Source organism: Eptatretus burgeri, chromosome 11, assembly GCF_056783735.1.
Source record: "Eptatretus burgeri isolate ZD-2024b chromosome 11, Ebu_testis_v1, whole genome shotgun sequence".
Lineage (NCBI taxonomy): Eukaryota > Metazoa > Chordata > Myxini > Myxiniformes > Myxinidae > Eptatretus > Eptatretus burgeri.
The window spans coordinates 3,023,716-3,038,715 of record NC_140971.1 but is presented as its reverse complement, the minus strand read 5'-3'; the positions used below and the strand labels follow the sequence as shown (position 1 = coordinate 3,038,715).

Genomic DNA, 15,000 nt, shown 5'->3' with positions numbered 1-15,000 from the left:
GGCATCCATGCTGAACTTCTCAAGGCTGGTGGAAATGCTGTACTCGTGTCATTGCATGCAGTTCTGTGCTCTGCCTGGAACACAGGCATCATCCCAACTGACTGGAAGAGGGGCCTTGTTGTCCCTCTCTGGAAAGGGAAGGGTGATCGCCAAGAGTGCAACTACTACCGAGGGGTGATGCTGCTCTCAGTGCCGGCCAAGTTTTTTGCTCGGATAATTCTTGAGAAGGGTTCACCACCATCTGCTTGAGCACCAGCGCCCAGAGCAATCGAGCTTTACACCTAAGAGGTCAACGAATGACCGTTTCCTTGCTCTCCGGGTCCTCACCGAACGCAGATGAGAGTTTCAGCAGGGGTTTCTTGCTGCCTTTGTTGATCTCTGTGAAGTGTTCGATTCAGTGAATCGGGATGCCCTCTGGAGGATTCTAGGTCTTCGTGGGGTGCCACAAAAATGATCGATTTGATGTCTGAACTATATTCTGGTACTGAGAGTGCTGTGAGATGTGGTGGTACCATCTCTGACTTATTTCCAGTTGTTACTGGAGTTCATCAGGGGTGTGTGCTGGCCCCCACACTTTTAAGCACTTGCATGGACTGGATTCTCGCGAGGATGTCGGAGAGATCAAGCTGCGATTTTTGTCACATGTTGTTACAGCCTGAATTTATAATGGGTTCAATGTAAAAAAAAAAATTGTTACCGATCTCCACAAAATACCCCGTAATAACAAAGTGAAAACGTGTTTTTTTGACATTTTCACAAATAGATTAAATATGAAAAGCTGAACTGTCTTGTGTCAATAAGTATTGCTACGTTTGTTTGGGAAGGGGGCGGGTGGGAGGGGGGGGGTTAGGTATCACCATTGAGCAGATCAGAACATATAGAATAGCATGGTCCATCTCCTCAGACGTCGATCGTTCTCGTCAGCATGTTCACAGACCTCAACAGTCCTCCTCTTCTTACCTCAGAACTCTGTCGATCCCCCTCGGACACATCAAACCATCAGATTTGGCTCCTTCTCTTCTCCCAGGGCAATGCTCCATCCCTTGGGAGGCACCAAGCACTCCACCCCTCACTCTCCAGGCAATCCAAGCTCCGCCCCTTCACTTAAAGTTTCCCGGTGCACCCGGTCGAGGTTGACACCGAAGTTATACGCACAATTTCCTTCACCGTAATCCCAAACTATTACCACACACCACCCCCTGTACATGGTGCACATTCAAACGAGACAATTCTTAAGCTAACGTTTCCCTACTTATGACATTGGGATTGGCTAACTACTCATTGATGCAAGACACTTCAAATTTTCATTTTTAATTAATTTGTAAAAAATATCGAAAAACATGTTTTCACTTTGACATTATGGAGTACTTTGTGTAGATCGGTGATAAAAAAAAATGTGACAGAAGATGCAACAACATGTGACAGAAGTCGAGGGGTGTGAATACTTCCTGAAGGCAGTTTATTTACATCTGTCAGTTCCAATTACTCATCATTTGTGCACATCCTGTCTGTGTTTCCATTAACATTTCCAATATTGTTGATAAACTTAACATACGATACGGGACACAATTGGGATGAACTTGTGCCCTTTTTAAACATTGCAAGGAGAGAGGCCAACAACAAATTATTGTAAGAGGAGATCTGTGCATTCGCCTCTGAGCTGTCTTTCCTGGGTTTGAATCCCGACCCAGCTATAAACTCTCGTCCAGACCTTTCACAGGCGGGGTAAGGCACCGGTGTGTCCGCCGTCCTTCTGTACGTTAAGCTGAAAGACCTGTTTGCCAGCACTGGTTCTTGGTGAGTGTTACAGATCCTATAGTATCCTTCATAAGAGTGGGCAAGTTATCACCGGCACCCTGAACATTTTTCAAATTCGTGTTCCTGAAAGACTGAATGGAAAGCTTACTTTGCGAAGCTCTTTTATAAAGAAAATTAATGGGAGAATGACCTGGAATGTAATCAAGTTGAAGATCCAGAAGAAGAATTTGAATTGGCTGTTAGAAGTTTAAATAAAGGAAAGGCAATGGGCCAAACTGTATTCTTGGTAAAAATGGTAAAGGTCGCTGGATATGTCGGAATCGACTGGCTGACTAAGTTGTGTGGAAAGGTCTCGGAAGAAGGATTGATTCCCTGAAGATTTGGCAAATTGCACCATTGTGTCATTGTTCAAGATGAAGGGAGACCCCGTACTCTGGAGACCCCCCCTCGTGCAGAGGAGTTAAACTCTGAACAGGCATTGGAAGTTTTTCAACTGGTGGTTGAAAGAATGCGAAGAAAAGTGGTGAATGTGAACAACCACCCGTTTGCTTTATGCCGGGAAGATCAAAGGAAGCAATTTTTATTTTCAGGAAATGTCAAGAGAAGTATTTGGAGAAGAAAAGGCAACTGCATCATGTTTACGTGTACTTGGAGAAGTGCATGATCGAGTACCAAGAGCAGTTGTTTGAGTGGGCTCTCAGAAGGCAGCTCGTGCCTGAAGAAATGGTAAAAGTAGTCGTTTGAAGTCGAGTTAGAAGATTTAAAACTGATCCCTCATGTAATACAATGGTTTGTAATACTCATTGAAGAACTGACGAAGAATGAAAGATTGAGATTCCCATTGTTCTACGTTGAACATGCATTGTTCTACGTTGATGACATGCTATTGAATGCTGAAAGTGAAAAAGAAGCAAAAGAGATGTTTCAAAAATAGAAAAGTGTGATAGAGAAGAAAGGTTTACATGTCGCCATTAATAAAAACGAAGGTGCCACAGAAGGGCCTCCCAGAATCCGATCCTCGGTGTGACTCCACCCTCCAACCACTTTGCCCTCCTGACATTCCGTTTTGTTGTTCAGCGAACTAACAGAGAAGGGGACCTGAGATTATGCATCGTATGATGAGGCAGCTTCCAGGGCTCTACAGCACAGTTCAAGCCTCGAGCATTTTGGCGGCAAGCCCATTGGAATACTGAGTTCAACGATACCCTCTTGCAGGCCCTGCAGAACCAAGAATGCAACCGTAAGGTAGAAAGAATCCCCAAAAACCCACAACCCCCTCTATCCTCCAATCCAGCAGCCTGCCCCAAGAGGTTGAAACAGAACCAATGTTCCGCTGAAGGCTCCTAAGGGACAGGTGGTGGTACTGCCCCGGCGGCTGCGAGCAGCCGACAACCTTGAACGGAATTTAATTCAGTGTAGACCATTGTTATAAGATGGTGTCACAAGAGGTGCGGTGGCATCACAGGAAATTTGGAAACAAAAACTGGGATTTTCATATGTAAAATATGTGAGCATCATTCATTACAAGAAAAGGATGAAGAACAAAGCTAAATGATCCCGAGCTCAGAAATTAATTCAGAAAAGGTAAAAAGTTTCTGTTCCCTTGCAGACTTGACAGAGCCATCATGAGGAGCAGAATTAGCCATTAGATCAAGAATCAAGTGAGCCTGGAATAAGTGGGGACAACTCGGCGGTATCATGAAGCACAGAGACATTGCATTACGTGTTAAAGTTTGAGTTTATAAAGCGTTTATCAAACCGTCGTTGATGTATGGAAGCGAAACGTGGGCAATGTGGATCGAAGATGTAAAAAGAACGGAAAGGCTTGAGATTAGAATGATGTGATGAATTCGATCGTCTCCGAAAGAAAGGATTCTGCGTTCAGAAGTAAGGAAGAGTTGTGTTTTTTATTTTATTTTATAGAAAGTCAAGGCTTGTGGAAGAGCGAGAACACTGAACTGATCACAATGCAACGGAACAAAAGGAACAGCAGAAATCGAGTGGAAACTACTAACAGCGGGGTTGGCGGAGAAAATAGAGGGAGATTGGACAAACAATGGGTGTGGGGAGGAGTGAGGGGCAGGGGAGGACACACAGGGTGGACAAGATGGATACAAAAGGAATCTCTAAGGAAGGAAAAAACTGGAGATTTGGAAGGAGTCAGATTAGGGATTGGGATGCGGTGGGGGTTAGAGAGGGGTGAAAAGATCATTGTTTTGCATTGGGGACAATTTGAGATGGTAGTGAACAGGTGTCTTGAAGACCTGGAGGGAAGAATGAGATTTAAGAGGTTGTGGAAGTTGGTTCCAAATGGTGGGGTGGGGGGGGTGGAAGAAGAAGAACGAATGAGTGGAGCTTAGAAATCAATTCGAGTGAACAAGAACCTTGGAAGAGAAGATTTGGTTGGGGTGGTCATGTGCAAACAAAGTTCAGAAGATGAAGCTGTAAATCTATTAATAGAGCTTGTGGTCAAAGGAAGACAGCCAAGAGGACGTCCTTAAAATACCTGGAATGAAAATGTCACAAAATATGTCGAATATTTGGGTTTGCATGAAACTGACGCAGTGGATCGATCCGTGTGAAGGAATACCATCATTCAGCGGACCCCCTGGGGGAAAAAACAGGGAAATGGTCAAAAAGCGTTTTGTTTTGTTTGTTCATGAAAGTCAGGGTAGTGGTACTAGTGCGTCGTGTGATGCCAGTTTACAATGTTTGTTGACGTATTTTGAACATTCCTGTTTCAAGGTGCAGGTAAATGTCTTCTTTTTGGGTTTTTTTTCTTTTTTTTTAAACCTTTACACCATCACCATATAAGTCCTCTCATCATTCACCCGTTCCTAACCCCGTCTTGCCCTCCAACCACCCTGCCCTCCCACCATTCCATTGTCTTGGTATTGTATCACGCGGGTTGATACCTGCTCAAACCGGTTTTCCCTTCCATCCCTGGGACTTTTCACTCAGTGCGAGATAGATGCACACCCTTTATTTTACGTCGGAACTCGAGCTTTCATCACTTCGAGCCTCATCCGATTTGCTTGTGTGGGAGGTTTGGACTCCCGTTAAGGTTACTGGAGTTTGTATTTGAGGTTGGCTGCGTGCCGGGCTTTTAATGTTCTGTACAGTCTGCACACGGTGGCCCAGAATATCTCGGCTTCGTCAGCTACCCTAAAAATGGAACGGCAATATCCATATGCTCTGTTCAAGGGTCAAAAACTTGGTTCTTCCTCATCTTGTTTTCTTCTTCCATCGGCGAATGCTTTCACCAGATAGCCTCGTGTCGGCTCTTTTAAAGGGCTTTCAATCGTCGACGAGCTTGCTTGATGCGCACCACATGATGAACGTCGGTTTAACTGACCGCTGGTGTACATACCGCAAGGTATTGATTACCCGTTTGCATCTCCCTTGTGGGTATTAGAGAATTAAAAAAAAAAATCGTTAGTTTGTGTCTGGGCAGGGAATACGCATGAGCACAATGTACATTGCATCATGTGAAAAACAGCTCGTCATTTGCTCCTTTAGCTGCACCAACAGAACATGATTGCTGTTTGAAGTCTTTGAGTGTTTTGAGCAGACAAGTCCACGTCACCGAGACTGCATGGCCCAACAATCTGAACATTTTCATGCCGTTATAGTGGTGATGACAATTGGTGTACGACTACCATTTTAGCAGGCCTATTTATTCCCATATTGTGTGGCTGGCAGGGAATGTTTTTGGCTGGCTGGATAGGCCTGACGTTCAACTGAAGGAGGCGGGAATTAGTAATTTGTTCACCGCGAGCAATTACTTAACTACTCACGGAAGACAGCGTGTGATCGTTAACGTCCACTAACGATGACTAGCACATGGAAAATCCGGCTTCACGTCATTCTGAGGAACGTGGTACTTTGTGATGCAACGCTCTGCCTGCCAAACACGATCCAAGAGTTTTTAGTTGGGCCAAGAATCTAAGTAGTCATGTGAGATGGCTCGAAAGGTAAATGCGTTACCTCTTTACCTTCCTGTCTGCCGTTATTGATTTGGGTGATCATGAAATTGATGACATCTGAGTTGAAGAGAGTGAAAAAGGGAAAGGCCCAACAGTGCAAAAACTCATTATTGAATGATCCTGTACTCCATTTTTATAAACAGACATAAATCCCAAGTTGAATGATCAGCAATAGGAATTGGAATGTGCAAGGAGGGTATGTTTACCTTATCACGTTTGTTCATATCCAGTTCCAAGCTTTTGTCACGGTGCCATTACAAACAGAGCCTTGTATGGTGATTTTTTTTTTGTTGTTTTTTACAGTCGGTAGTGGTAGTGACGATTGCTGTGGGTTTGCAGGGTGTTGTGATAGAGTGGCCGTTATTGTATGGTTGCATCAGAGAACTGCACCAGTATGGTAGTGGTGTACATCCCGTACGGCGTGGTTCTCATGCGAGAGTCTGTCCATGGTTTGATTTGTACCTGTCACATGCTCTTCCCAAAGGAAGATCCTTTTTTGTGTGATTGATCCGAAGCAGTTTTAACCCACCACATTAGTTTCTCACCCTTGATGCAATTCTGCTAGTAATTGCTTGTTACCCAGTTTGCAAAACAAGAAGCGGGGTTAAGCAATTGGTTCACTCTGTCTACAACGACAGTCTGTGATCGGGGAATGATTATTTCAAAATGACTCATACATTTTGATCATTGTAGGAATAATTGAACATGAATTGCAAACACGAACCTGCAGTGTATCAGTACTTTGGCCTTGACGTTGGAAAATTGTCCCGAATCTCGTCCTGTTGTTTTTACTCTGTCTGCTTGTCTGGCAGTCAAACAAAATCGAAAATCATTCCAAATAGAAAACTTACTGTTTTTAAGGACTTCATAAAGGACACAAACAACAGGCACGAATAACTAATGTAACGTGTTTTTTTTTAAATAAGGCGGTGTAATAGACGCTGCATCAACAGTGGAAAACTTGAGAAAAAGTTTTTTATTTTTTTTTTTTTTGTACAACCTTTTGAACTTTCATTTTATTTATATTGAATTATATACTTGAACACTGTGGAACACAAATCGCCTTCTTGGGACTTCCAAACGCCTCTAGTTTCGCACTACTTGGTCAAAATTTGATGCCACCTTGACCAATGAAATTTGTCGCTCACAGCGTCAGTGTTGGGGAATATCGAGATGCAGACCAAATGGTGGCTTGGATGAAACGCAAATTCAGAGTTTAAAAGACTATTCCTATGTCTTTTTTTCTCAACACTGTGTGGGGTAAGGTGTTCGATGTATTCTCACCAACGGAGAGGGTATTGTGTTTGGGTTTGTTTGTTTATCTGCACAGGATTTCGTGTTTTTCTCCACAACCGCTTGTCGGATTGATGAAATTTTCACCATTGGTGCGACTACTTGTGTATAATGTTTTAATCATAATTATGACATCATAGGTCATGTGGTGTGACAGCCAGGTTGGAAAAATCTGGACCTCTGTTTCTCTGAAACCGCATCAAGGAAAAAATTGAAACTTGGTACATGACAAGTACTCATGGGGAATGAGTGGGATTTTATTTATTTATTTATTTTAATGACGTCATGGGTGCCTTCGTTATGACGTCATCATTGCATATGTGGAACGCCACATCTGATCAGTATGAAAGTTTTTGAGGATCATCTCGGGATAAAATGGTCCACAGAAATTTTTTTAATGACGTCATCAGTCACGTGATTCGGCAGCCATATATATATATATATATATATATATATATATATATATATATATATATATATATATATATTTTTTTTTTTAACCTTCAACTCTGAAATGGCTGAACAAATCGAGGCGAAACTTTACACGTATGACCGCCTATCCATGAGGAACAAAAGGTTCACACATATGATGTCATCGGTCACATAGTTTGGCAGCCATATTGGATTTGCCGTAAAACCTATAAAAAATCTTCTCCAGAACGGTTGGACAAATCGAGGGGAAACTTCACACAAATGTTCCCCAAGCCTTGGTTGTACAAATTTGTCAAGGAATAATTGATAGGTCACATGGTTTCGCAACCATATTGGATTGAAGTAAAATATTGACTAATGTTTTCTCTGGAACTGCTTAATCAATTGATGTGAAACTTCAGATTTATGATCCAATCGGGATGGAGAATACATGTTTTAAATATCAACTTGATTGGATGCATGGTCTGGTAGACAGGATTATTTAATTTTTGATCTGGGATATATATATATATATATATATATATATATATATATATATATATATATATATATATATATATATATATATATATATATATATATATATATATATATATTGAATTATGCTTGCTTGGCTGTGCCTGGATGGGTTTGAGGGTCGAGGAGTAACAGCTGAAATGTGAATCCCATCCAGGTTCCTCCTGATGACTTCATGACTGCTCTTTGTTTGTTTGGGTTCCTTCTGATTACTCCAATGCAGGACTTGTACCTATTTGGTCTTCCATTTGATTTTAATTGAATTTACTTTAATCCCATTCTGAATTCCATTGAATAATAATTTAAAAACGTCATTGGTCAGGGGCAGGTGTCCGATCAAAGCGGGACACCTTGGTACCCGGTCATCACTGCCAGCAGATGTAAAGTGGCAGTTTTATGTCTGTTATTAATTAGGTAACACACCAGTACACAAATGTCACACAAAATACACCACACACCAGTACACAAACACCCCACAAAACAAGTTCTGGTGAGGGTCTGCAATCTCTGATTGCTCTTTCTAGTTTCTTACTTGTAGACCGAGCCTGGTGTTGGCTTAGTGGTTGGGGTGGCGGCTTGGGATCCTCGGGTCCTGAGTTCAAGCCCGTTGGGCCGCTGAATTAATACACCAGGAGGTTAACTCAGCCTATCATCCTTCCGAGGTCAGCAAAGTGAGCACCAGTATACTGGTAAGGGGGACACTGCATCAGCGGCATAGCCGCGTCCAACCAATGATGCAACCAGCAGACAGGCTGCACTCGATAGAGAGAGACTTGTACACCAGAACAATGACTGAGACTCCCTCTATTGCCAGCCTTTTCCCCAACTTCTCCCATCTACATGTTCTGCAAACTCTGCCCCTTTCCCTTCTACTTCACATGTATGAAATGCAAACTATACCCTTTCATTGTCCTTGTTTTTCATTTGTTTACTTTGCACCATCCTTTTTTCCCCTGTCGGAGCTAGGCTCATACAAGAGCAAGGTTACATTGGCAGTGGGGTAGTGGGGTAACAATTTCACACAACAGGCAAGGCAATAAACAAATGGGAGAAAAGGGGGGGGTGGGGGGGGAGACGCCGACGACTATGATAGCAACAACCCAGCAACGGTTGGGATCATGGGTCAGGATAGGGGATGACATAGGTGGCAGTACACTGCCTGCTTGAATCCCTGCAGTGGAAAGGGAGAGAGACAGAGACAGACAGAACGGCCTCTGAAAGGTGGTTCCCCAGATAGGAGAAGTGAAGAATCTAATAGTTGAAATGTGCAGTCAGCCCGGATTTGGGAAGTTTAACCAGAAGGGGTTACTGGAAGAATGCGTGCATCTTGGAGTAGTTGGGGGGGGGGGGGGGGTTAGAGGACAGAGAGCAGAGGGAGCAATGTTGGAGAATAGACGGTAGAAAAGAGAGAGACCACCGACCTGCCTGTGATGTGAAATCGCACTTTGTGCTTTGGCCTCATTGCGGGAGATTCCAATAATGGTGAGAGCTTTAGATTCCACAGAATCCAGTAGAGACAGATATGTGATGCTGGGGTGCTAGCTCATAGGAGAGAACAGTACTCCATTGAGCTACGAACAGTAGCCTTGCAGACAGTTTTCCTGTTTTAATCCGTGATTCTCTTTGTAACTGATCCTCTATTTTATTCCAATTTCCCCTGGTTACTACCTTTCGTAATCTCCCCGTTTTTCCCGAATTTAAAAAAAAAAAAAAATTCCTCTTCTCCATGTTGTGCTGAGAGTTGAATGAATGATTCTGCCTCACTTCTTACCCTCAGCAGCAGTGACTCGAGCAGCACCTCCAGCAATGGCTCTCCAAGTCGTTCCTTATCCTCGGCGGCTGTTCCGGCACCTTCATTGGTCCCGTCAGGCTCACTCACTTTGCAGGACAAGGACGAACCACGAAAGAGCTTTGGAATCCGGGTTCAGAATCTTCCCATCCGTTCTACAGGTGGGTCCAACCCATGCCTGGAATATGCACTACAAATCCAGACTGGCAGTCGTAGTGCTGGTGTTGCGTCGGTGTGTGTACGTATCTATTATGTTGTATTACAGCAAGGTGTAATTTAACATGGAGGAAAGAAGATCTATCCCCATTAACCCAACCTTCTTACTTTCAGGTTACTGTTTCTCCTTTCCTCCTCTTACCTGTTTGTTCATTTCCTTGTTTATTGTCCAACTATGGTCCCACTACTCCATCGTCAGTACGTTGCCTTTTTCATTTATCTCTTTTCACTCTTCTATGAGCCTTGATTTTTTTTTTTTTGTACATGACATAAATCGACACTGTACATGCGATCCCAGCATCTTGAGAATAGTGCTCAGATTTTTCGGTGAAACAGGGTAACTCGAAAACATTTGTGTTCCATAAGCACATTTATTTTTTAAATGTTAATCGTATTGTGGGGGAAAACGTGTTCAGGGCACGGTGTGTGGTACTTACTAATGCTTTTGGATTCGCACAGTAGGAAGGCCTATAAATGTGAAGCAATGGATTCCACAACCGTCCAACGGCTAAATTAATCAGACGACGACGATTTGCTTGTTGCATGATTGAAGTTGTGCTATTGCAGGGTAAAAGTGGGTTAGCCTAATGGTGTTCCCATCGGAACCTCTGGTTTTTATGATGTGGGAAACCAAGGTTCAAGTCCCATTTTTCGTTTTATGTTTGTCCTGCGCACCAATTTATTCTCATGTCTTAGTCTTGCATGTGATGCTTCCTCCTCCCTGAACCTTACTTAGATCACTGTGAAAAAATGAAACTTGTACGTGAGAAGGATTGTTTGTACAATAGTGCTCTGTGAAAGTATTTATTCGCGCCATGATTGTTATGCTTGTCACTGCTACAAGGCCGCTACTATGTCGCCCACTGATTTGGGAAGGGGCTCAGAGTCCGATCGGGCGAAAATGATAAAAATGGTTGTGATCGGAAATTGAGAACTTTCCTTTGCGATGAAACGTTTCCATGTTGTTTGATTTGATATGTGGCATGTGTATCACTGTCTTTCAGACTCGAGCCTCAAGGATGGTCTCTTCCACGAGTTCAAAAAGTATGGCAAAGTGACGTCCGTGCAGATGCATGGCGCGGGTGATGCTCGCTTTGGTCTCGTCTTTTTCCGACAACTGGAGGATCGTGGGAAAGCACTCGCTGCCTCGCGTGGGAAACTTTTCTTTGGCATGCAGATAGAGGTCACCGCATGGACCGGGCCAGGTACTTGATGGAGCAAACTCCGTCACTAAGCAGTTTTGTCTGATCTGATTGGTATCTATCGGCCGGCATGAGATCCGATTGCAAACTTTCGTTCTGTCGGTTCACAGGCAGAGCGTTGCATCATTCAGTAAGCTCGTCTTCAAAGAAGACGTTAATTTTGCCATTTGTTTTTTCTGCCATTCACTTTTATTGACCATCCAAATTTATAACAGACGATCTGTGATGGGTGTGTATTCTGTTTGTGGCATGGTGCTGATTATAGGAGTGGTATGGTAAGCCTCTGAGTTGTCTTGCCAAGGCACAGCGTGATTTATGGCACGGGGGGGGGGGGCACAGTGTGATTTGTGACGCGTGGGGCAGGGCACTATTCATTGAGCAGAGGAGAGGGGCACGGTGTGGTTGTGGCGGAGAAATTGAGGGGGGGTGGTACCTCGCATGATTTGTGACTTGATGTGGTGGGGGGGGCGGGCTTGGGACATGCAATAATCGTTTGATGGTATGTGTGCAGAGACTGAAAGTGAAAATGAACTGCGTCCCCTTGATGATCGCATCGATGAGTTCCATCCCAAAGCAACACGGACATTGTTCATTGGAAACTTGGAGAAAAACACGACCTACACCGATCTTCGCAACATCTTCCAACGCTTTGGGGAAATTGTGGTGAGTATATAAAGGGTGAAGAAAGGGATAGGCCTATTGTTGTAGTTTGATCTGGTCACTGCACTCAGTACCTTTTCCTTATCCCACAGGATATTGACATTAAGAAACTGAATGGTGTGCCACAGTACGCCTTTTTGCAGTACTGTGATATTGGCAGCGTCTGCAAGGCTATCCGCAAAATGGATGGCGAGTATCTCGACAACAATCGCTTAAAAGTGTGTGACCTTTTCACTTAATTTGTGCTGTCCCTCCCTCTTGCCACTCCCACTCCCAACCCCCTCTTCATCCCCCTCCTCCCCCTTTTGCACTCGTTCTACTTGTCCCTGATTTGCTCACTTTTCTTTGCAGGCTCTTGTGTATAATCCATGAGAGAAAAGTTTCCTGTGTTGTTTTGTCATAAGGTATCAGCAGCTGTAAGTTTTCATTCCAACCTAAGTGATGCGTTTAATATTGTAACGTTCGACCGTGGGTGAACGTGAGGTCAAATCTTCCACCCAGTAGGTCACCAATTTAGTGACGGATGGTCCACGGAGGCTGTATGCCATCCGTTGAAATGCAATGATAGCCGAACAGATTTTTACTTTGGTTTCCGATGCACAGAAACTGAGATCTGCCGCCTCCAGCCGGTTCGCTCATCTAAAGGATGAGGGCCGAGCTATATCATGGGGTAAACAGCTTCATTTTAAGCCTCCAAACGAGAGCTGTTTTTTACACCAATTTTATAATGGTTGTGGTGTAACTCGTGCCGTTAATCACCATTTCCCATTCGAACTACGCACCAGGCCATCTCGCAATTGGGGGGAAAACAGGATATATTAACCTTTTGAACCCCAAGCTCCTTGGACTTTCTGCTCCCCCACCCTGTGCTCCCTGAAGAAAAATCTGACTGCTTGGGAATATGGAGTTTTGTATAATGGTAGGGTATATGGACGTTTGAATAGCAGCTGGTAAAACGGCTGCTCGGGTTTAAAGAGTTAAAAAATGAAGGTGGTGAAGAACAAGAAGCAAACACACAGATCAATTATATCTCTACATATAATTCCCATGAGACTTTGATAGCTTGCACGATATATCTTAGGGCCCAGTCACTCACACACACACTAAAGACAGGAAGAGATCACGAGACAGAAGGAACCTTCAGCTTGTGCCAAGTTGGGTGGTGGGGGGGGTCTCGGGTGGAGGGAGATGGGAGGCAAGGTCGCGTCGGGCTCGTGGCTCCAGCTCAACTCGCACGCATGCACCTATCATCTGACTCTCGGACTGTCATCCTCAGTTTGTTGTTAATATTTTACCAAACTCGCATGCAGCCCTCTCCGTCATCCTGCTTGCGCTTCGATCTGACTCGGACTCACTGGTCTCCACACTACTCAACCCAACTGTTCTGTATATCTGTTTCCCCCTCCCCCCGGCCTTTTATTATCTCACGATTGTGTATATCTGTATGCTTATTGACTCCCTGTCGAGCTTCTCACAGCTTTTAGAGGCTGCTGTGGTATTGAGCTGCACGAGCTTGTCCATGACTGCCATTCGTGGCATAGCTCTTACCTTTATGCCCGGCCGCAAGGCCCTGCTTTCGCCTTCCTCGAGTGGGGTGGGGATTGGTTGGCTTGCAGAGTTGTAAATATTTATAAAAGCAAACACATAAACGGATTACAAAGGGAAACTATTTAAAGGATTCATAATGGAGGAATTGTGGGAGGGCTTTCGGCACATTATGGAAGGAATGAGCCACGTTTATCAGTTTCTGCATACACTTCTACACATGTCCTATCGTTTTACACAGAAACCATACACTTATGTTAGATATTGATTAATGACATAACTAGTGTGTCTTTCTCACATTACCCCCTTATGACCGTTCCCACAACAATACATAATTGGCATGTAATCCATGTCATGATTATTAATTCATATTCTGAATGTTGTGCTCTTTTCCTTGTGTAGTTGGGATTTGGTAAGAGTATGCCCACAAACTGCGTGTGGTTGGATGGACTCAGCTCGAGTGCCTCAGAACAGTTCTTATCGAGACACTTTTCTCGTTACGGGCATGTAATCAAGGTAGGTGGTTGTGCTTTGTCTTAACTTTTCTCTGTGCATCACGCTGCCTTGGGTTCAGTGATCCTCAACTCATTGTTCCTACACTGTCATCTCTTGAATGTCCCAATGTCCCAAATTCCATTTCAATTGGTGGCTCGTATTCTTCAAGAAGTAACCTGTAGGATTGTGCGCACGTGAGATTTTTGTGTTAAGTTGCTGTTAATGGTACGGTTAAATTCAAGGAAACTGAGATGCACAAAAAGCCAACTCGGCCCATGTATCCTGTATCTCCACGTCATTTCCAGAATGAATACATTTCTACCCCATCAGAGAACACCACAATCCAAGAACATAAAACAGCTTCGTGGCATTAATGCAATTTCTTATTTTTCTTTGAGGCGTGGGGGGTGTGTGGAGTGGGGGGAAGAAGGGCTGAGGGAAAACAGAAATTGTTAAAGCACACACATTTATTTATCGGTGAGTAAATGTGTACAGCCCAACCCCAAACCCAGCGCATGTGTACAGCCCATGTCCGATCGGTAGGCAAAAGATACTTCAACAACAAATATATATATATATGTATATGTATATGTATATGTATATGTATATATGTATATGTATATGTATATGTATATGTATATGTATATATTGTTGCGAATTCGCGGACGGCCACGCGACTCGAATCGCGGCCGCCTCGCCCACCAGAATGGACAATTCTGTCGTGACCCTCTCGGAACAATGCCGGGAGCTAGTCACGGGTGGGGGTTTAACCCCACCACGACCGTGCCAATTGCCCACCCGTGCAGGATAGGGTTGCTCGCCAAATTCGATCTACTTAAGTACCTGCGCGGATGGTCGACCGGGCGATCGCACCACGCCACAGGCCGACTCCGGACACGAACCGCTTAAGCGGTCCGTTCCCTGCTTCAGTGATAACCGAGCCATGTTATCGTCGGCCTTGACGGTTCCGATTAATTACTGGGCGTATTAAGCCCACTCCGAACCCTTTACGTGAAGCAGGATGGAGGGTCAATTAAAAGGAAGGAGACGAAGCGAAACAGGCACAGTTCAACATGCAAGCACTTTATTTACACGACACACGGAGAGC

General features: G+C 44.0%; 1 protein-coding gene across 9 annotated transcripts in view; it reads left to right on the top strand.

Moving 5' to 3' along the window:
* The window catches only part of SPEN (spen family transcriptional repressor), a 123,981-nt gene that overhangs the window by 57,503 nt on the left and 51,478 nt on the right, over positions 1–15,000 (top strand). For 8 of the 9 annotated variants that reach the window (XM_085847725.1, XM_085847729.1, XM_085847724.1 and 5 more), the window contains 5 exons: positions 9,763–9,935; positions 10,995–11,195; positions 11,704–11,855; positions 11,945–12,070; positions 13,800–13,913. In XM_085847725.1, coding sequence (XP_085703851.1) covers positions 9,763–9,935; positions 10,995–11,195; positions 11,704–11,855; positions 11,945–12,070; positions 13,800–13,913 — 766 coding nt within the window. The remainder of the gene's footprint in view (positions 1–9,762; positions 9,936–10,994; positions 11,196–11,703; positions 11,856–11,944; positions 12,071–13,799; positions 13,914–15,000) is intronic. The other variant, XM_085847722.1, reaches the window with a different exon arrangement.